This window comes from Daphnia magna, linkage group LG7 (genome assembly GCF_020631705.1).
Source record: "Daphnia magna isolate NIES linkage group LG7, ASM2063170v1.1, whole genome shotgun sequence".
In the NCBI taxonomy this organism is placed as follows: Eukaryota; Metazoa; Arthropoda; class Branchiopoda; order Diplostraca; family Daphniidae; genus Daphnia; species Daphnia magna.
In genome coordinates this window covers 11,718,181-11,736,585 of record NC_059188.1, presented here as the reverse complement: position 1 = coordinate 11,736,585, position 18,405 = coordinate 11,718,181, and the positions used below count along the sequence as shown (strand labels likewise).

Here is an 18,405-nt window from a genome sequence, read left to right as displayed (position 1 = left end):
AGCCATCGATTTCGGTATGAATAATGAATAAGCTCTCGAAGATAGTAAACCTAATATAATTGCTGATCTGTGTTGCTATCTGCACCACTATTCATTGCCAAAAATGACATGGGTTGTGTAGACAATAGTGATAGAAAAATGCTTATGGTTCTGTATGTCCATATCACTTCCAACATGCTTCCAAATGCATTATGCAAAAGACAGAATTGGGTTGTTTGTTTTCAACGTTGCCAAACCCTTATCATATTTTTCGCCCCCTTTTCTCTATTTTTTTTTTTTTCTCTTTTCCTTTCTTTTCGGATTTCGAATTTTGCTTCGTATGGCTCCGAATTTCATCTGACAGTGGGGTAACAAAAACAGACCGCCCCCATCAGCTAAATGTACTGGATTGTACTGCTGAGAAAAGAGAAATTTTTTTATTTTCGGTTTTAAGCGTTATTTATCGTTTACAAACAATTTTTGTTTTTGCGGTAACGCATTTCTCGTGTCGAATTGAAAATGGCAAACACTGGCTCGTCTTGAAAGGTGAATATTTAAATACGTAAAAGTTGTTTACTAACACTACACTTACGTCTAATTCGTGGAATTTCTCTTGGGAACGTACAAGGATCGTCGAATGGATAACTGTTGCAATGGGTATCCTGATTTCCTGCTATCATTCATGCTGTAGACCTAAAATTGCAAATGGAGAATCCATCAACCCTTATGCATCGGTAAGTCTAGTCAAGTCAATTACATCAGTTGTGAAGACAATGTAAGAAACAGACAGCCATTTTTCTTACAACAATAACAATATTTTGTTTTGCAGGAATACAGAAGGAGGTCAGAACAAGATGTAATGAGAGAAAGACAAATTCGAGATGAAGTCTGTGGTCTACTTGCTCCTTGCTCACCAACGTGCAGTAATTCTAGAAAAGCAGATATCATAAAAAAGCCAGAGAAAGGAATAATGTTTTATTCATGCACCACTTATGAATTTGTGAAATAGTTTTCCACATCTATGCTCAACAATCACTTAGCTCAACTTTTTTTTTTAAATTCATGACACATAATTGATGTTTCTTTTCGCAACTTTTCCATGAAAATTTTACAAGTTGTATCAACAAAATGACAATATTTCAAATTTGAAGCGAAAAAACCAGCTACCTTCATGTATTTAATGGATGACAGAGAAGCAAGGTATTCGCATAAAATTTATGTTAATGTAAAGAGAAAAAAAAAAACAAGCTAATAATTCCGAGGGAAACGAAAGCGCGAAAGAGTATCAAAATTTACATATAATTAGCTGGGGGGGTTTTCCAAACAGCACTAGAGGTGCGCTTGTTAAAACGGGCTCGCTTGATCTTGAATATCGCGTTCAGATTAGGCTCTCTAAGAAGTTTCGCAGGAAAAATCTCTTCACCATTGAGTGATTTTGCTTGTTGCTCCAATGCAATTTTCAAATTAACACCTGAAATAGAGAAAGAGTTGAAGATCAGCAAGTTCAGGATCAATCATGAGCTTTTAAAATTTGAAACTTACTTCTAGCCCAGCCAGGAATCACTTTTTTTGGACGGCTATCATCGTCCGTCGAATCATCTGACCGCATGTCAGCAATATCGTAGTTGTCAGGATTGAATATCTTTCCTGTTTTGGTAATGCGCACCTACAAATAAAAGATTTATATTCATGCATGCACTAGCTCAACATCAATTGAAAACTGTTAAGCATACCGGCGTTAGCTGGTAGTTATTGGTATTAGACGAAGTCAATGTCACGGTGGTGTTTAACTTGAAAGGTTCTGCAACTGGAACAGCGGCTTTTGCCTTTTCAGCCTCAGTTACCCTAATAAACCATATACATGTTATAAAAATGTCAACAGTTGACACTCATGTTTGACTTCCATACTTTAGCTTAGCTTGTCGTTCGAGTTCCTCCTGTTCTTTCTTAGCGTTTTGCAAACGAAGCTGTGCTTCCTCCTTAAATATCCACAGTCAGTTAACAACCACATTTGTACAATCAAATAAAAATGAAAGTGTCACGAGGAAAGAAAAGTATCCATACCTGTTGTTTTTGCTGTTCCTCAGCTTTGCGACGCTGTTCAGCCTCTTGATGCCGCAAAATAGCTGTTCGGAAACTGGACAAACAATGTAGAAATTAAACGACAGAGCTCTTCATATTGGACCTACGAGTCAGTCAATTTACCGTTCCGCTTTCTCTTGATTCTCAACGAGTAACTTTTGCTTTAATTGAGCACTTCTTTCTTCCTTGTTCTCCAACTTTTGTTTTTGTTCTTCTTCTAGTAGTTTGGCTCGAAGGACACGCTGTTCCATAGCACGCTTTGCCCTAGCCTCTTGTTTTCTAAAAGGAAAAATCAAAGGATGAACAAAAACACAAATTACAGGATGAAAAAAAGGAGGGGGGAGGAAGAATTTCACACCTTTTTTGTTCTTCGGCCTTTGCTCTCATCAGCTCCTCACGCTTGCGAGAAGCTTCCTCTTCTCTTTCCTTTAGCCGCTTAAGTTCTACCTCTTTACGCCTAAGTTCATCTTCTTCGGTAGCTTTAGTTGGCATTGGTCCCACTGGCTTGGTACCCGTAAAAGTACCTACGCCTGTCACTACATTTGTCAAATTTTTCCCTTGTGTCATGTTCACATTACGACTCAATGAGGAACTTGATGAACCCGACGATCCAGGAGCACCGGCGAAACGGAACTGTAAATGTTGAAGGAATATTAAAGTGTTCTCCTAACTAAGAATTAGGAACAGTACACGAGATGTCAAAACATTTACCTTGCTCATTAATGTTGCTGCGTTTCGATTTACATGGACATTTGGCTGAAATTAATAAAAAGGCAAAGTTTAAAAGCGGAAAACAATTAAACAATAAACGGTGCTTACGCTTTCGGTAGTTTCATTTTGCGCCACACTATTCAGTAACTTGTTACGAGCGGCTGCAACAGCAATATTCTTAGCCTTGTCCAAACTTTTGCGTGCCAATATCTGAGAGACCGACTATTTTTTTTTTACAGGAAAAAGAAAAATTGGTAAGTAAAATAGAAAAAATCTGGCTGCTGGTCAACCAACTTGTTTTTTTGTTTTCTTTTCTTTTTCATCCGAAGTATCCAAAACGAAAGTGCATCGCTTGGAATTGGCTTCTTTAGGTTTCCGCAATTCCTGTTGAGGTTTCTCAATGTTGCTAACAGCTTCCTTAAGTTGCTGCCTGGTAAGTCGCTTAAGAAGAACGCGAGCTTCTGGAAGGACGCCCGTCATACCAGAGCTACTGCTAGCCACGGTTCCTGGTCCAATAGTACCCAAAGCCGCTTCAAAGGCCTCTACTTTGGTTTTGACTGATGAAGCTTTAAACGGGCTGGTAATAATATAAGAAGTTAACAACAACTAGCTCGTTGGAATTTGCACACTAGTTTTTTTGTACCTAAAAACAACTTTCGGAGTGAAAATTCTTTTAACTGGAGAAGAGTTCGTAGGATTAAGTTGATTGTTAGTATTTCTTTGAATGTGTTCTTGTAGTTTTGAAGGAGTTTTCACCAAACGAGGAGAATTCGCAACGACTGCGTTGGAAGGACGGACTGAATTCCTTTGGTTACGAGTTAAGCGAGGGCTAGATACTGCTGTCGTGGTTGTCACTGCAGTAGCCACGGAACTTTCTTCAACCGGTTTCCGTACCTTACGCAACTTTTTTTTGGGCAGTGTTTCTGATTGTTGCACATCCTCTAGGTTGGATGATGGACGCTGCTGTTCCTTTTCTTCTTCCGTTGACAGCAAATCTACAATTTTTTCATCTGTTTTCGGTGGAAGAATAACCTTGTCATCATCGCCACTCAAATCTAATTTTTTAGCAACTTTGCGTGTAGGTCGAACTTTCTTAGTAGGTTCATTTTGAACAATGACAGTGACTGGTACTACAGGCGCCAACTCAGTAGGACTGTGAGTCTCGGGTTGCTGTTCGGTTTGTTTTTCCAGAATTTCTGTGGCTTCGCAAATCTTAGGATCTTGGTAACTGGTTGCTAGTTCGGGCGCAAAATTAACTTTTAACGTTCCAGTTTGGAGATGTTTACCCTCTGATTCTGAGGTTGTGCTTGTTGTCAGTAGAGGTGGAGATATTATTTCTGACTTCAAAGAAATTGTTTGGTTAGATTCACAGTTTGCATTGGGTTTAGAAAGAACTGGGCTTTCACACTCCATGCCAGGATATTGGTTTTTGTTGTCAGAATCCTGAACAGATATGTTATTAGATTCATTTTGATCAATTGTTGGTCGTCTCATTTTATTTCTCAGGTTGTTAGCCATCCTGACAGATTGCTGAATTTTTGATTTTGCAACCTGTAGAACAATATCATAAAGGTTACACAAAGAACCTCTCCATTTTGTTGAAATTCAATTACACATGAGGCCTGGCGAACTGGTCTACCACCAACAGTGTCAATTGATTCATCATCCTCATGTGAGAGTTTTCCTTTTTTCATGGGTACATCATTTCCAGAATGGTTATCATTTAATTGTTCTGAAGAATGCAAAATTTATAAAAATCTTAGCAGAAAGATAAATAATCATACCATCATCCTCATTGAGAAATCTTTTCTTCTGCTGCCTTGTCTTTTTCCTGGCAGGAGTCTTGGGCATTTTGAACTTCTTTGCACATAATTTCTGCTTTGCTTTGGCTGGGTAACTTGCCAACCATTCAAAGTTTTGCTATTTCAAAATATGGTTATTTTAAGCCAGGGTTTCAAATAATAAACCAATAAACTTGAATTCCTTACTTCATTGTTACTGATGGCTGTGTTAAGATTAACTTCTACAAGCTCAATAAGACCTTTAAGAGCTGCGTCAAAGTCATAAAAATCCTTTACCATTTCTAAAGCAGTTTGAGTTCAACCGAAATCGGCAAAGGAATGTGCCAATGGTGTCTTGAACACGATAAATATGGGGTAACAAATTCTTGCAGAAAATGTCCCTCCAGAAAGTAATTGCTTACTTCAATTGGACATGCAAAATACCAATCTTTTTAATATATCCCCTAAAACGTAAAAATGAAAACGCAAAACTTCGACATTTGGCGGTAATGATGTCACACTAAACACAGAGACCAGCGAAAACTGAACAGCGCCCTGTATTGAATGCGGTTTGAATTTGAGAATAACGGACATCTGTTACTGCATTGCCATATTGCACTTCCAAACATTCTTTTATTTATCATATTTGGACAAATTTGTTTGCAAAAAATACGCAAAAATTGCCAACAAGCACATTTTGTTAATAAAATTATTAATCATCCACTCACTTATTTTCAATATTAATAAAGCTGACATTTCGAATTTATGGTCATCTAGCGGCCAAAATAAATATCATCAGAAACAGTGTCATCTAGCGAGGAAAATCTTACTGAGACCAATGGGTCTAGTTTTTGTTTTTGCCATCCGACTTATGATCTGTATAAAAAACGAAACCAAAAATAAAACCAAAAACAAAGAGTTTATGTCCAAGTCTGCAGTAGTCCAATGTTCCTCAAGACCATTCGGAGGGACCACTTGGGCATTTGATTGTTGTAAACCATTTTTTTTCCCACCGTTAATCTTTCGGCAGAGCCGAATCGGATTTTCCACGGGCATACGCGCGAATAGAGCCAATTGAAGCTGAAGATCGGCTACCAAGCATACGATCAAAAAGTGACGGGGTCGAGTGTGTCGAAGAGGAAGATATTGGAGGTTTCGACCGTCGTCGGACAGAATGAACTTCGCGTCCCAATTCGACAAAGGCATCCGCAATACTCGATACCTGTTCTGCAGCAGCCACTTCGGCAAAGTAACATTCCATTTCCTTAGCCAATTGTTCACCTGCATACAGACGTATTACAATAAAATAAATCTACATTCATCAATAACAATTGAAAAAAAATTAACCTACATGGCTACCGGGAATTCTTATCACGAAAACTCCGGTATGCGGAAACCTGTGCCAACTATGCGATAACTTATCCTGTCACCCCCCCCCCCTTACCTCAAAATCTTTTGGCTGTCGAGGATGCTAGCTTTTTTTATTTCACAAAACCTAGTAAAAAAAATAATACCCTTTCTTTTATAGTATTTCTTAAAAAATTGCAATCTCATTGGATTTCGTAACTAATGCAACGGATGTGGAAATGAAAACCTGATTTCTTTTTTGACAATGAATCTCACACGACTCTAAAAATAATAGCTCATCGCTCACAGTTACACCCGGAGGGGCAAAAAAAAAATAGCAATAACAAAAAAAGCAAACAGAGAAAGATGAAATAGTGTTTTGGGAGGTGGGCCAATTTCGACTCTTGTCACGCTTGTCGTTAAAGACTGAAGGCGGATCATGTCTCTTGTCGCTATAAAATGGTGCGAAAAAAGAATCTGTCATGGTGAAAACTATAGTGTAAATATAGGTGCTAACCGTCACAGATAGTCGCTATGACGTCATGTTGTTTTTTTCTGCGATGAAACAGACAAGAGCGTAGGCTATACACAGCCGAACGAAAAAGTCAGATGCCCTGTTCGGCTCGTTCAAGGCTAGCACACGAAACAGATGGCAAAACAACCCTAAATTAGCTTTTCGCAAGGTCATTTTTTTTCTAGGCGAACAATCATCGGGGTCGAAGACTGAACAGAAATGTGCACAGCAGCAAAGACGAGATGAGCCTGGACGAAGGCTAATAATTATACCTTCATGTGTGGGCACCTGTCTGAGGTGAACCATATCTGCCTTGTTGCCCACCAAGACACACGGAATGGTGTTACTGGCCGTGGCTGGTTGTTGATCAGCTTTGCCGTGGCTGGTTCCGATGTTTCGGATCTCGAGGACGTGCCGTCTGAAACGTTGAATGTAGTCGAAGCTGGCCTTGTCTAGTATTGAATAAACCAAGAGGAATCCATCCGCCCATTGAATCGAATCCACCGCTAGCAAATCCTTGTCCGACTTTTTTAGAAAAACAAAAACAAAAAAACAAAAACACAAATAGATTTTCACAAAAAAAGAATACTCAGTGAGTGATGTCGAAATTTGGCTGGGTGCCCTTCACATTCATCTCTTTTGTTGCTTGGTATTAATGCATGAGTCTTGCAATCACATGCAAAACAGAAACGGCACAGTTAACTTTTTATTTAGCAGTTAAACATTATGGGCACATAAATCCATCATTAACAAAAAAATAAGATTCTAATTCGCTTACCTTGGGACACGTGTCGAGGATTTCAAAGATAACTGGTTCACCATTTATCATGGCCTCGTGCTTGTATCGATTCTCTTGAACGTCGTGATTGTTACATGAAGAAATAGAAACAAACAACATTAGAAATGAAGGGAGAAAGCTTTCAGAAGAAGCGCCGCGGCGTCTGTGGTGTATAGATCTCGTCACGTTCACGCTACACAAGCAGTGCGCAATTCTACACCTCTCTATAGGCTTCTAAACAAAGCTTCGCTCTCTATAGGCCTTCGGAGTTTCAATGTTTAAAGTAGGCACAATCAAGTGACGATTATTGTATACACACACACACACAAAAGGGAGTTTCAGTATATATATACACAGTTCTAAAGTGTACCAAAGTTAGTTGGCTGTTATAGTAAAATTTTGTAACGCTCTAAAACAAATGGGCACGAGTTTACATAACGATTTTCTCATTTAAGAAAAAAAGGTTTTCAGGACTTGAGCTATATTTACCCGACTGATGATCGTATTCTCCGATGTAACGCTTGGTTAAATACCTCACGGTCAGAGCTGTATATAAAACAGGAATAATACATCGTTAAAATCTCAAAATTAAAAACATTTCTTTTCCCAGTTTTTATTTAGCGTAACTTTGTGAAATTAAAAAAAGGGTCGAGGGCAGATACACAAACGCCAGGGTCTCGTGACCGTAGGTTAACTGTTTTGACTACTATGCCGTTCGCTGTCAAGCCCTGCTGGCTTCTCCATTTGTACGTAAGAATAACAAGGAACCCACGAGGAGAGCGCCTACAGATTATACGTCGAAAGAGCAAAGAAAAAATGAAAAAAAAAAAAGAAGAAAAATGATAGAACACAAGCTCGTCTCTTCGCGTCTACGAGGGGAGAAAAGTGCATAAAAAACAACAAATGTGACGACCAGATTCCATCAAGAATAGATCTTACGCCATTTTCTCTTAATGACTGAAGAAGTCTGTACGTGTCTGTGGTTTACTTTTTTTAAAGGACAACTAACGAGTTTCAACTTGATGTCAAACGAGAAAAGAATGCGACCTGCAATAAATCAAAGACCTCCATAATTCCTAATTTGTCAAATTCATTTTCAATGCCAACAAACGGTCAGCGTAAAGGTGAATTTTACAGCGGTCGTAGCGTACGCATTTGTTGTTGTTATTATTACTATATACCCTCTTGTATCTGAAATTTACGCTTAGGCCAAAGTTTGCAACAATAAAACAGCAAGGAGCTACGTGGATGAAGCCAAAGAGCCCGCAAAACAACAACGACTCTATTGTCTCTCTTTGCTATTGTGTTGCTGGCATCCCGATGATACTACATCCAGCAGTTAATGACCAGTAGAGCTTCACTGGCTGTTTTGTTGTGCCAAGAATGTGTTGTTTGGCTGTGGGGGATGAGCTATGTAGTGGCTGGATATGTGGCAAAGTAATCAAGGTTGAGCATTGATTGGAGAAAGGAAAACTCTCTCTGCTAGCATAATGGAACGGCAACTTCTTTATCGTGTGCTCAAGTCTATTTATCGATCCCCCTTGACATTGAGGACTCACTTCACACCGAACGGCTGTACCACTTTTAAACACGAGAATACAATTTGAAAATTGAAAGGTTCAAAGTCTGACCTGATTTGCCGACACTGGGGCCTCCAACAACCAACACTTTGATTTCACTTAGCAACGATTTCTTACGTCGAATGCCTTTAATCGGTGAAGAATTCATGATTCCAGAATTCAAAAACGATAAATGACTCTTCGTCCGAGAAAACGGGAAAAAAACGTGGAGACTGAACGGAAGGCAAGGATCGACTGGCGCTCCTGCGACCAATACCAAAACACACCGCGTGAGAGACAGGGAGAGAGGGGAAAAGGAAGGGAGGGGGGGGGAATAACAACAATTCTAAAAGCGGGTAAAGAACGTGAAGAGCCGACGAACTGAAATTTTGAAAAAGAAAATAAAAAATAGAATAAAAATAAGTTGGTGGTATAGCAGTTCCGCGTCGAAGTTAAAAACAAAAAATCCTTTGGCTTTCGCTCCTGCGTGAAAAGTCGTCCCCTATCACCACTGGATGGCGACTAATCCATTGTTTGTACACGCGGTACCAGTGATCACGTTTTTTGTTTTTTTTTCTCGTCGTCTGTCGAGTAAATAGTGACGGGTATAACGTAGTACATAATGGACTCACGACAGATGTTTGCGTTTATTGATGCGCGCTTCCGACATCATTCACTACGTCAAAAAAAAAAAAAAAAACTTTTACACGACGACATCGATTGTAGTTTAGTATATCACATGTTGTACTCCCACATTCGGAGCAGATTTAACAAAATGTCGTTGAGCCATTTGCGTAGAGACACGTCCGGTATTGCTTTCGTTATTGTTGCCATATTCATGCCTGTAATCTCCGCAAAAAGAAGTAGTTAATTTCACTTCTAAATCACGAAAAGAAATGATTACCCTTTCTAATATTACAATAGCCTTTCGAATTAAAATAAAATCAATCAGATAATAGCATTATAAGTGGGTGAAAGTATTTTTCCAACGGTTATTATCGGCTGAAATCTGGTTCCGCAACCAGATTAACCAGACCCTGTTCTCCCCTTTATTCCCAGATTTTTTTTTTTCGCTTGCCAAACAGCCGGGCAGTTGACTGTGCCAAGGACAACACGGGGGAGAAAGAGAGTAAGAGAGAGCTGTCGATGACCCAGAAATGTCATGCCTGGTGTTATTTGATTTGCTTTTCTTCAGTTTTGACAACATTTCATGACAAGTGTTGTCCTTGTAGTCGATCCTTCAACAACTAGCCTCTCAATCATCGAATTACGTTATTATTTCAAAGGGGAAAAAATTTGCAATATTTTCTGGGCTTCAAATCTACTGCTGGAAGCTGTTGCCAAAATGCAAAAACCTAAAAAGTGTAGATAAAAAGCGACTTACTCAAAACGGCTCGCGGCTGCATTTGACGATAAAAAAGATTAAATAGGACTGGTGCTCCCAAAAGGCGAATGCTTGAAGGAATTGTTTCGGGCAACGTGCTTACAGCCAATCGTGGTTCCAGCCAATTGATTAGCGTCCGGTTGCCACTGATCAACTGTAACAAACATAAAATCCCTTTATTTTTATGAGACATGAATAAATAATTTTCCTGCTTACCTGTAATTTTCCTACATGGACTGGCGTTGGATGGCTAAGCAGCAATTTGTTCCAGTCGAATTTAGTAGCGTTCACCGGATTGAATTGTTCAGCTCGCAGCTGGACCATTTTTTCGGATAATAATGGCAGCGATGAAGCGTTGTAGACAATTACCTGGAACAAAGCATCTCCAACCGAGTAGTCGGTAATAATGTGCGTTCCAAATTGCAGGAAAAATTCGACAGCCGAACGCCACTGTTTGCTACTAGCATCTGTTCCAGTGTCTACTTTTCCGCTGATATCTGGTACACTAGGAGAGGGTAACTTGGCCATCAAATCGGGTTCTAGTAGCATGGAACCATTAATTGATCCTACAATAGAACGCTTCTCAATTCGGACCTTGTAAATTAAAAAATAAATCAAGAATTAAGGAAGAAAATGAAATATATATGGATAAACATACCAAGAGGAAGACATTGTCATCATTCAGGTAACTAGGTGGAACGCCGTAAATTCTAGGAATGACGTGCTTCTTCCAGGCTGCGGAAATGCGGTTACATAATTACTGCAAGTAAAAAATATATATACAGTATATCTTTAAAACGGTATAACTTACCGGCAGCAAATGCCCACCAGGGTTTTGACAATCCGTCAACAGTGAAACCAGACAGAAATCGAATCATTAAATCTTCGGTAGTACGACATAGGTGAAGTCGAACGGAGCGATCCATCACCTCCATCAGCTGTTGGTGCCCTCTTGAAACGATGCCAATACAACAATTTCAGAGTTGAATGAATAATGCTCGTCTATTAAAAACAACAACTCTGGGAGATCCATAGGGATTCTTCGTCGCAATCCGTAAATCAAGTATGGACGAATTCAGAAATAAAATTTGACCTGGCATTATTCATGTGAGGACGGCTGTTCTCTGGGATGTAGAGCTTCTGATCCAAAACTGGATGCGTCGTCATCTGGAACAACGGCAGCGAAAAAGGCTGCGTCGGTGAGCCGTTTGCATTGGCGATTGCCCGGCTGCTTGGAGCTGATACGAGGATCAACGGTGCCACGTTGATATTGAATGCTAATAAACCGTAGCTCTGAAAAAGATTGAAAGCTTCTCCAACCGGGAGAATAGCATCCGTATCGTGGCCGTTCAATAGCGAATTATTGGCGGATGACGAAACTTGCTGTAAACTACGAAGGACGATTGCCTTGCGTCGAGAATTTGGCTGCTGAGGAAGGCAATCGACCGCCGTAAGAAATGCCACAAAACAGCAAATCACATTCACTAGGATGATGCCAATAATGTGGTTACGTTTCGTCATTTTTTGGCAACTATTGGCATGGCCGACCCGTCGGCAAGCCCGGTCGGAAATCAACTGACGCCTGGACGTGCACGTCCACTCGTTGATGTCGAGAGCAATTGAGAAATTCCACTAGGCATCTAAAAAGCACATGTGGGTGCTGTAATTTCTTCATTTTCTTTAAGTGCTTTTTGATGACCGTGGGCGTATGACTCACGAGGATTGGTGAAAAACTTAACAATCTGATCGGAGGACGCAACAGACGGTGACCGCCAAACGGGATCTCTGAAAAACACAAAATATATGCAAGTTTTTTCGTGGTCACCAGTCGAAAACTAATGGAAAAAATGAAACTGTATACTAGCAGCTGATGCAAATTTTCTTTGCCGTTTGCAATGAGATTAACTTTCACTTTCTTCGTCGCGTCGTGAATGTTAGAATCCGATTGAAAATATGTGTGTGGATTGTTTCTGAATAAAAGTGACTGACGTGACACAGTCTAAATCCAGCTGGATAAGAAAAAGGGTGGCGTAACTTTCCCTTTTCCTCGCGTATTCAAGTTGCCATTCGACATTGACCTGTACCGTTGTGTACAGGTGAATGGGCGTTATTATATTTCTTCATATTCGCAAGTAAATATAAAATTAAAGGGCTTCAATGAGGACGACCTCGTTGGTGAATAAATAGGTTTACACCTCCAAATGTTTTCCTTCGAAAACGAGAATACAATGAGAATATTTTTTTGATGAAGGTTATAGAGTTCCCCTCCTTCGTGCACATTTTTCGAAGGTTTTTTCGATCGGTTTGGTTCTGATTACATACTTAACAGGATAATGAGCTAATAATGTCTGATTTTCTACACACTTTACCTTGCTTTTTCAGCAATAAGATGACTGACATTGAAAAAAATACAGTTCAATTAAACCAGCCACAATTGGGCAACTTTCCAGATTCCAGAAATTTGTTGTCTGCTGACCAACTGGATTTTTAAAAATTAGATCGACTGCTTCAGTGCTTGACATTAGCACCCGTGAAACAGACGACACCATCATCAACAAACACGTGTACGGTGTAACGTCTAACGTGTTTCTTCAGCTGTGCATCGTATTTCTAGTTTGTCTTGTAACTTTCCAAAGTTATCATGAGCAAAATGGAAAAAGAGGAAGATGTCGAACAAGCCAGCTTAAACTTTATTCCGTGCCTGGCTTGGATCCGCCGTGGCGTTGCCAAATTGAATCCGGAAAAGGTTCGTAAAAGTTCATGCGCATCTGTCATTACAAATCAGCGTTTCACCGTATTGCATAATTTTAGGTTGAGCTCACAAAAGAAGAACTCGAGGCGCTAATTGGTAAAACTAAAGGAGATTTGGCAGAACTAGATGAAGAAGATAAAGAAGAGAACGAGGAAGATAAAGAAGAGATGGACGAAGGTGAAACTGGTGACAATGATGATGCAGAAAAAATAGATGAGAAAGTAGACAGCAATATGGATGAAGATGCTAAAATTGCAGCAGAATATGGACTTGATGACTATGATGATGGTTGGCTAATATCTTTATGTGCCATTGATGCAAAAGTACCAATAGCTTCCTCTTTTTTGTAGATGATGACAATGTTCTTATGGGTATTGAGAGTCTAACTGTGTTTTCTGATGAGAAGCAAGATCCATATGTTACGAAACCAGAAGATGAAGACAGTGAAGAAGAAGATGATTTTAATTTGCTACCCACCGACAATCTGATCGCCGTTGGTCATGTTGAAGGAGACGCCGCTATTCTGGAAATATATGGTTAGTGACAATATTATAGTGTTATCAACATCTTATCACAAAATTTGTTAACTATATCAACAGTGTACAATGCCGAAGAAGCCCATCTTTACGTGCACCACGAGACATTCCTGCCCGCTCTTCCCCTGTGCATGGAATGGCTAGACTTTAATCCTAGCGAAACAAAACCAGGTAATATTTATTTCCACTGCCTTAAATTAGGTTAAACCAAAACTTATCATCCAACCAGGCAACTACTTGGCTGTTGGTAGCATGTCTCCCATCATTGAAGTTTGGGATGTGGATATCGTCGGTAGTCTAGAACCTGAATTTTGTCTGGGCAAAAAGAAGAGCCGCAAGAAGAACATTCCTGGTGTTGGACACAAGGATGCCGTCCTCAGCATTTCCTGGAATAATCGCGTCAGGTATAAGCTGAACTGTCGGAAGCATTGTCAATTGAAGTAACTTAGTAAACCTAAAAAATCTTTAGAAATTTATTAGCCAGTGGATCTGCGGATCATACAACAATGTTGTGGGACATGAACAACCAGGTGGTAGCGTCTACGCTTCCTCATCCGGAGAAGGTTCAGAGCTTGCAGTTCCACCCTTTTGAAATCCAAACATTATTGACGGGCTGTTGCGATCAGCAAGTCCGTGTTTACGACTGCCGTAGCGAGAGCTTCAAGAGCTGGACCGTTGAGGGTGAAGTCGAACGAGTTCTTTGGGATCATTTCAATCCTTATTGCTTCCTAGCCAGCACTGAAGCTGGCCACGTCTACTACATGGACGCCCGTAACGACGAGAAACCCCTGTGGCAGTTGAATGCCCACACGAAATCGTGCACAGGATTGGCACTCAGTTCGCAATGTCCGGGCTGTCTCGTCACAGCCTCACAAGACAAGAATTTCAAAGTCTGGGACATTCAGTCCGGCAAGCCGAATTTCATTTGCGAGCACGATTTCAAGATAGGAGGAATTTACGTTGCCACAGCATGTCCAGATGCCCCTTTTGCGTTCTGCATGGGAGGTGACAACCGTAGCGAAAATTTCAAAGTTTGGGACATTCGACAAAGCGCTGCCGGTTTGACCTCTTTTCTCGTATCAAATTTCGTTCAAGCTTTTTTAAAACGTTTTATTTTTGTTTGTTTTTTACAGTTTTGGACAGATTTGAAAGACGGCAATTGGTTCAACCGTTAATCCAAACATGTCCGTCAGAACCACCAGCAACAACCAACCAATCATAATTTCAAGTCTTTGTTTTGTTTTTTTAAGTACATTGATAAACTACTGGATAGGGACGGAAATGAAAAACAAATAAATTTCTCTTTTCTGCTGACAGTGAAGTAGTTTTCCTCTGTATCATTTCTTTTCGACAGATAGACGCTAGTTTTATATGTTGGTATTGGCTAGTGGTAGCATTTGGTCAGATTACGGTTTCTCTTCATAATCAATATTTTTTTTTATATTTTTATTAGACGAGTTATGACCCCAATTGCCGGGTCAAATCAGCGTTAACATACCAGCCTAGGCGAAAAACAAAAATCAAAGTACTAGGATGGGAATAAATAAGAAGTGAGCGAATACGAGAGGTTAGGTTAGTGCAGTCTGAAGTGCCTCCGTCTGCACATTTATGTGAGATTCGTAATGAAAGAAAGATGACGAGCGATGATTGTAGCCACTCGAGGTCGACACGTGCCTTGTGAATTTGGTCGTGCAGAGATGAACAGACTTGGGCGAAAAATAAAAAAAATGCCGGTGGCCAATTTTCACAGGGCACAACCGCATGATTCGACAATCATGTTGGGTAAAGTTCGCTGTTTGATAACATCATTTTCATCGGAATAGAAAATGGTGAGTGGACTGAGGCGAGTTGGAGCACAGCAAGGTGCTAGATGAGCCCGTGCTTCGCTGGGGACCCGCTCCCGTGCAGCTAATTTCTACAGAGCACCAAACAATGATGATACTAGGTGCTTTACAAAATGGCACGTCTCTACATACTACCTGTAGAAGCGATGTGTGTGTAGTGGCGCTGCTGGCTGGCGATGTAAAAGTGCGGCACGATCCACGACAATAGAAGGCATGGAAACCGGATGGCGCTACAATCCAGTCGTCCCAGCCCACGTCCTTGAAGGAGACGAAGAGAGATTCTCGACAGCACTGGGTCACGGTTGCACCGCACCTGGGCGTCGTAGTACTCTGTCGCTTTTGGCGGGAGTTCCTTGAGCTGACCTCGGCCGATCTCTAAATGTTTGTATCAATAAATTAGATATCGACCAGACTACAACAAATTATTTATTAATGTTAGGCAAGGTCTGGATGAAACCGTTGGCCCTTGCTAATTTTGTAATTCTCAACTTACTCTTTGTGACGGGTCGATTTGAATGACTAAGTAAGGTTGAGGTTGCTGAGGGTGATCCAAATGTAGCCTTGTATCAAATGGTAAGCTGAGAAATCTGTGCCTGTGATGGCGACCAATTTGTCTGTCTACCGCCATCGTAACATCCGTCGATTCCCAATCAACTAGATTTCAATAATATTAGGTTTTTAGGGGGAAATACTCATTAACAAATAGGTAAAATTCAGCTATATTACCTGATTTAGCGTTAGTTGTGTTGTCTGACGTCTGCTGTGCCGTCCACAAAACGGCTGAATGAAGTGCAGCTTCGAGCATATCGTCAGTGATGGGGAACTTTAATGTGACTGTTTCCAGTTCCTTGATTAGTGGCGGTGGATCGTTGTGATGATGACGGCTGTTTTTGTTGCGACGAAATGTCTTGCTCGGAAACAAAATGATTTGCCTGATTGGTTCAGCTTCCTGCGCGACTTCGTACGAACTAGACATGCTCTCAGGTAAGACGATAGTCGGTGGCAAACTGTGCAAATGAAGAGCAGCTTCTTTCGTCTTAACTCTAGGTGGTCGATCATCCATTTCTAATCGATCAAGGATCTGCTGTTTAGTCGATTCGATGCGCCACCGTTTAATCTCGTCATCTTTCATGACGGAAACGGCACGCTCCCGGGTACAGGTGGGACATTCCTGATCGTTCCTTTCCAACGGCCAAGAGTCACCTTGACCCACCTGGTCTGTTTGCATGGATGCTGCAAGTGACAATACATGTAAATAACTAACAAAATTCTATGAAATTCAAATTTACACTTACTGGGGAAATAGCCGATGAAGAGCAATGTCCAGATGACTAATAAAGCTGGCTGTCGCGTTCCGTGATAATTAAGTGTCCTGAAAGGATTACTGCACTGGAAGAGCCTGCCGACAGATGGGAAAGGTCGGAACATCTCTTTCTCGTACCCATTCATCAGTTCTTCTCTCCTTGACCAGTACTCCATTTTTGTCTATTGTTTCTTTTTCTGTCTTTTCCAATAATAATCTAATCACTTGTTGTCGTCGCACTTTGAATTTTGTTTTTTCCCGTATCTTCCTATGGTCTTTTTCCTAGTTCCCCATCAATGGGTTGTAGAAGGACAACAACACGTTGAGCGCACGGCACCAATCCGTCCGGAGCACGAGTGTGTTGGCTAATGCTAGAACTAGAACCGTCTAGCGTTCTAATCACTCTTTTAGACACAGTCACAAGACTGTGTGGTCCGTTGGCAGAGGAAGTTGAGAGGGAAAAGAAGAAAAATAGGGCTAATGGCTCCTCCCCTATTTCTTCTTCCTTGTGTGCGTCGTCTTGTAGGAAATTTCCCACCTCCCCACACACACAGCAAGCCCCCCTCCCTTTTCTTCTCCATATGGTGTGTGTCTGGGCATGGCATCATTGACGGCGTTTCGTTGTATTAATTTTGTTCCTTTAAACTGTAATTTAGGCCCAAAAGACACGAAAATATATGGTGATGCCATGTACTCAAGGTCTTGTTTGGGTTAACCTGATTTCTAACGAACTTCAAGGTCGAAATGAACAGCAATCAAAACTGACCTACGCTGACCATCGTGTCGAATTTGGACGCCAGGCAATGAAAACCCGTTGATAACTAGACGCAATAAAATGTTTCAAAATATTATTAGATTATTTTTATTAATGATTGATTAGTCGGAATAATGAGCTGCTTAAAGTCTGGCGCGTGGTGCGGAAAAAATGAGTTTCATGAATGAAGAAGGATGTCTTTTGGCGGCATTTCGTCAGAAGGGTAGGCGGTGACCAGAGCCCAGAACCAATCGTCTTGCTCCTTTCGATGGCGTGATGGACGCGCCACTGACACACACAACACTTGGTTTAACAAACTTTAAAGGCAACGCGGGAATCTTTATTTTCATTTGGCCTCACAGACCTTCCTTTTCCGTCTACCATCGTTTGCTATGGAGTTCCACCGAGCGTATGACTTAATGTCTAGCTGAAACTCTTCTGCTCGGGTTCGTAGGGTGCGACGGCGTTGCAAATTGGTACAATTAACTTGTTCGCAAATTAGAAATAGATGTTACATAAATGCAACGTTTCACTCCGTTATTAGTCGATAAATCGATTAATTACATGATGTCTTTTTTTCCACTCACGACTCACCTGGAAAAAATTCTGGCGATAATTCGAGATATGAACCAAAGAACATCTTTAAAGATAAATTTACAAAGAAGGCTCTATTAAAAAAACAACCTAGACGTTTCCTGACCGGAAGACATCTTGTCAGTCTGGATGAAATTTGAAGGCACTCGTTCTCATTTGTGAACCGCTTAAAATCGCCAACGCAGCTATTGAGCTACGATATCACTGACAAGATATATACTCAACGGCATCCTTTTCATACGTAAACGGGATTCTGTGTCTAGGAAGTGACGACCAGCTGCAATCAGAACGCACACGACACGATAACACAACGTGATGGCGCGAGCACTATCCCAATTGGTTCGTCTGCCAATCTTCGCATTGTGTTTTGTTTCCCGCTTTCGGCAACTGAACCGAGTGTCAATTTCAACCACTTCTGGTATCAGGACATGTCGTCCTTGGACGGTTGGCGAAATAAAATTTTATTGAAATGAATATTAGCTTCAAT

The 18,405-nt window shown here is 40.7% G+C and overlaps 6 protein-coding genes across 8 annotated transcripts; 2 read left to right on the top strand and 4 right to left on the bottom strand.

Annotated features, from left to right (window-relative positions):
- The first annotated feature begins 298 nt into the window (after nucleotides 1-298).
- Nucleotides 299-1,141, top strand: LOC116926439. Its single transcript, XM_032933345.2, has 3 exons — nucleotides 299-380; nucleotides 608-713; nucleotides 809-1,141. Coding segments are annotated over exons 1-3 (288 nt in total). The 5' UTR covers nucleotides 299-378; the 3' UTR covers nucleotides 989-1,141.
- Nucleotides 1,124-5,095, bottom strand: LOC116926397 (inner centromere protein). Its single transcript, XM_032933280.2, has 14 exons — nucleotides 4,761-5,095; nucleotides 4,557-4,692; nucleotides 4,386-4,504; nucleotides 3,416-4,323; nucleotides 3,067-3,349; nucleotides 2,881-2,994; nucleotides 2,773-2,817; nucleotides 2,420-2,694; nucleotides 2,185-2,340; nucleotides 2,044-2,116; nucleotides 1,888-1,958; nucleotides 1,713-1,824; nucleotides 1,522-1,645; nucleotides 1,124-1,450 (listed from the first exon to the last, which is right to left on the bottom strand). The coding sequence occupies exons 1-14, from the start codon at nucleotides 4,851-4,853 to the stop codon at nucleotides 1,272-1,274; spliced, it is 2,688 nt and encodes an 895-aa protein (XP_032789171.2). The 5' UTR covers nucleotides 4,854-5,095; the 3' UTR covers nucleotides 1,124-1,271.
- On the bottom strand, nucleotides 5,092-9,354 carry LOC116926432 (ras-related and estrogen-regulated growth inhibitor). The gene is made up of 5 exons (XM_032933333.2): nucleotides 8,824-9,354; nucleotides 7,682-7,738; nucleotides 7,193-7,266; nucleotides 6,687-6,939; nucleotides 5,092-5,834 (listed from the first exon to the last, which is right to left on the bottom strand). The coding sequence occupies exons 1-5, from the start codon at nucleotides 8,918-8,920 to the stop codon at nucleotides 5,569-5,571; spliced, it is 747 nt and encodes a 248-aa protein (XP_032789224.1). The 5' UTR covers nucleotides 8,921-9,354; the 3' UTR covers nucleotides 5,092-5,568.
- Nucleotides 9,355-9,371: 17 nt separating this feature from the next.
- LOC116926417 (torso-like protein) lies at nucleotides 9,372-12,387 on the bottom strand. 3 transcript variants are annotated; one of them, XM_045176143.1, is made up of 8 exons: nucleotides 11,997-12,387; nucleotides 11,853-11,920; nucleotides 11,229-11,775; nucleotides 10,947-11,086; nucleotides 10,794-10,870; nucleotides 10,352-10,729; nucleotides 10,136-10,289; nucleotides 9,372-9,593 (listed from the first exon to the last, which is right to left on the bottom strand). In XM_045176143.1, exons 3-8 carry the CDS (start codon nucleotides 11,654-11,656, stop codon nucleotides 9,487-9,489), a joined length of 1,284 nt encoding a protein of 427 aa, XP_045032078.1. In that variant the 5' UTR covers nucleotides 11,657-11,775; nucleotides 11,853-11,920; nucleotides 11,997-12,387; the 3' UTR covers nucleotides 9,372-9,486. The 3 variants fall into 3 exon arrangements, with proteins under 3 accessions (XP_045032078.1, XP_032789195.2, XP_045032077.1); XM_032933304.2 differs by having other exon boundaries at nucleotides 11,229-11,920; XM_045176142.1 differs by having other exon boundaries at nucleotides 11,229-12,387.
- A 271-nt stretch (nucleotides 12,388-12,658) lies between these two features.
- On the top strand, nucleotides 12,659-14,739 carry LOC116926408 (periodic tryptophan protein 1 homolog). The gene is made up of 7 exons (XM_032933295.2): nucleotides 12,659-12,881; nucleotides 12,947-13,175; nucleotides 13,238-13,423; nucleotides 13,487-13,594; nucleotides 13,653-13,827; nucleotides 13,893-14,482; nucleotides 14,557-14,739. Exons 1-7 carry the CDS (start codon nucleotides 12,777-12,779, stop codon nucleotides 14,643-14,645), a joined length of 1,482 nt encoding a protein of 493 aa, XP_032789186.1. The 5' UTR covers nucleotides 12,659-12,776; the 3' UTR covers nucleotides 14,646-14,739.
- A 252-nt stretch (nucleotides 14,740-14,991) lies between these two features.
- LOC116926419 (inhibin beta B chain) lies at nucleotides 14,992-18,233 on the bottom strand. The gene is made up of 6 exons (XM_032933306.2): nucleotides 17,287-18,233; nucleotides 16,563-17,215; nucleotides 15,994-16,500; nucleotides 15,761-15,921; nucleotides 15,403-15,642; nucleotides 14,992-15,338 (listed from the first exon to the last, which is right to left on the bottom strand). Exons 2-6 carry the CDS (start codon nucleotides 16,744-16,746, stop codon nucleotides 15,168-15,170), a joined length of 1,263 nt encoding a protein of 420 aa, XP_032789197.2. The 5' UTR covers nucleotides 16,747-17,215; nucleotides 17,287-18,233; the 3' UTR covers nucleotides 14,992-15,167.
- Between the last annotated feature and the right edge of the window lie 172 nt (nucleotides 18,234-18,405).

Coding starts and splice junctions, on each gene's coding strand:
- LOC116926397 (XM_032933280.2), bottom strand. CDS start 4,853: ATGGTAAAGGATTTTTATGACTTTGACGCAGCTCTTAAAGGTCTTATT. Junction 4,693..4,760: donor CAGCCATCAGTAACAATGAA/GTAAGGAATTCA, acceptor ATTTTGAAATAG/CAAAACTTTGAATGGTTGGC. Junction 1,646..1,712: donor ATAACTACCAGCTAACGCCG/GTATGCTTAACA, acceptor TTTTATTTGTAG/GTGCGCATTACCAAAACAGG.
- LOC116926417 (XM_045176142.1), bottom strand. CDS start 11,656: ATGACGAAACGTAACCACATTATTGGCATCATCCTAGTGAATGTGATT. Junction 10,871..10,946: donor CTGGTGGGCATTTGCTGCCG/GTAAGTTATACC, acceptor GCATTTCCGCAG/CCTGGAAGAAGCACGTCATT. Junction 10,290..10,351: donor TCCATGTAGGAAAATTACAG/GTAAGCAGGAAA, acceptor TGTTTGTTACAG/TTGATCAGTGGCAACCGGAC.
- LOC116926408 (XM_032933295.2), top strand. CDS start 12,777: ATGAGCAAAATGGAAAAAGAGGAAGATGTCGAACAAGCCAGCTTAAAC. Junction 13,424..13,486: donor CGCTATTCTGGAAATATATG/GTTAGTGACAAT, acceptor CTATATCAACAG/TGTACAATGCCGAAGAAGCC. Junction 13,828..13,892: donor TCCTGGAATAATCGCGTCAG/GTATAAGCTGAA, acceptor AAAAATCTTTAG/AAATTTATTAGCCAGTGGAT.
- LOC116926439 (XM_032933345.2), top strand. Junction 714..808: donor CCATCAACCCTTATGCATCG/GTAAGTCTAGTC, acceptor TTTGTTTTGCAG/GAATACAGAAGGAGGTCAGA.
- LOC116926432 (XM_032933333.2), bottom strand. CDS start 8,920: ATGAATTCTTCACCGATTAAAGGCATTCGACGTAAGAAATCGTTGCTA. Junction 6,940..7,192: donor TCCTCGACACGTGTCCCAAG/GTAAGCGAATTA, acceptor TTTCTAAAAAAG/TCGGACAAGGATTTGCTAGC. Junction 5,835..6,686: donor ACAGGTGCCCACACATGAAG/GTATAATTATTA, acceptor GTCTGTATGCAG/GTGAACAATTGGCTAAGGAA.
- LOC116926419 (XM_032933306.2), bottom strand. CDS start 16,746: ATGGAGTACTGGTCAAGGAGAGAAGAACTGATGAATGGGTACGAGAAA. Junction 16,501..16,562: donor CTTCATCGGCTATTTCCCCA/GTAAGTGTAAAT, acceptor TGTCACTTGCAG/CATCCATGCAAACAGACCAG. Junction 15,339..15,402: donor CACACACATCGCTTCTACAG/GTAGTATGTAGA, acceptor GGTGCTCTGTAG/AAATTAGCTGCACGGGAGCG.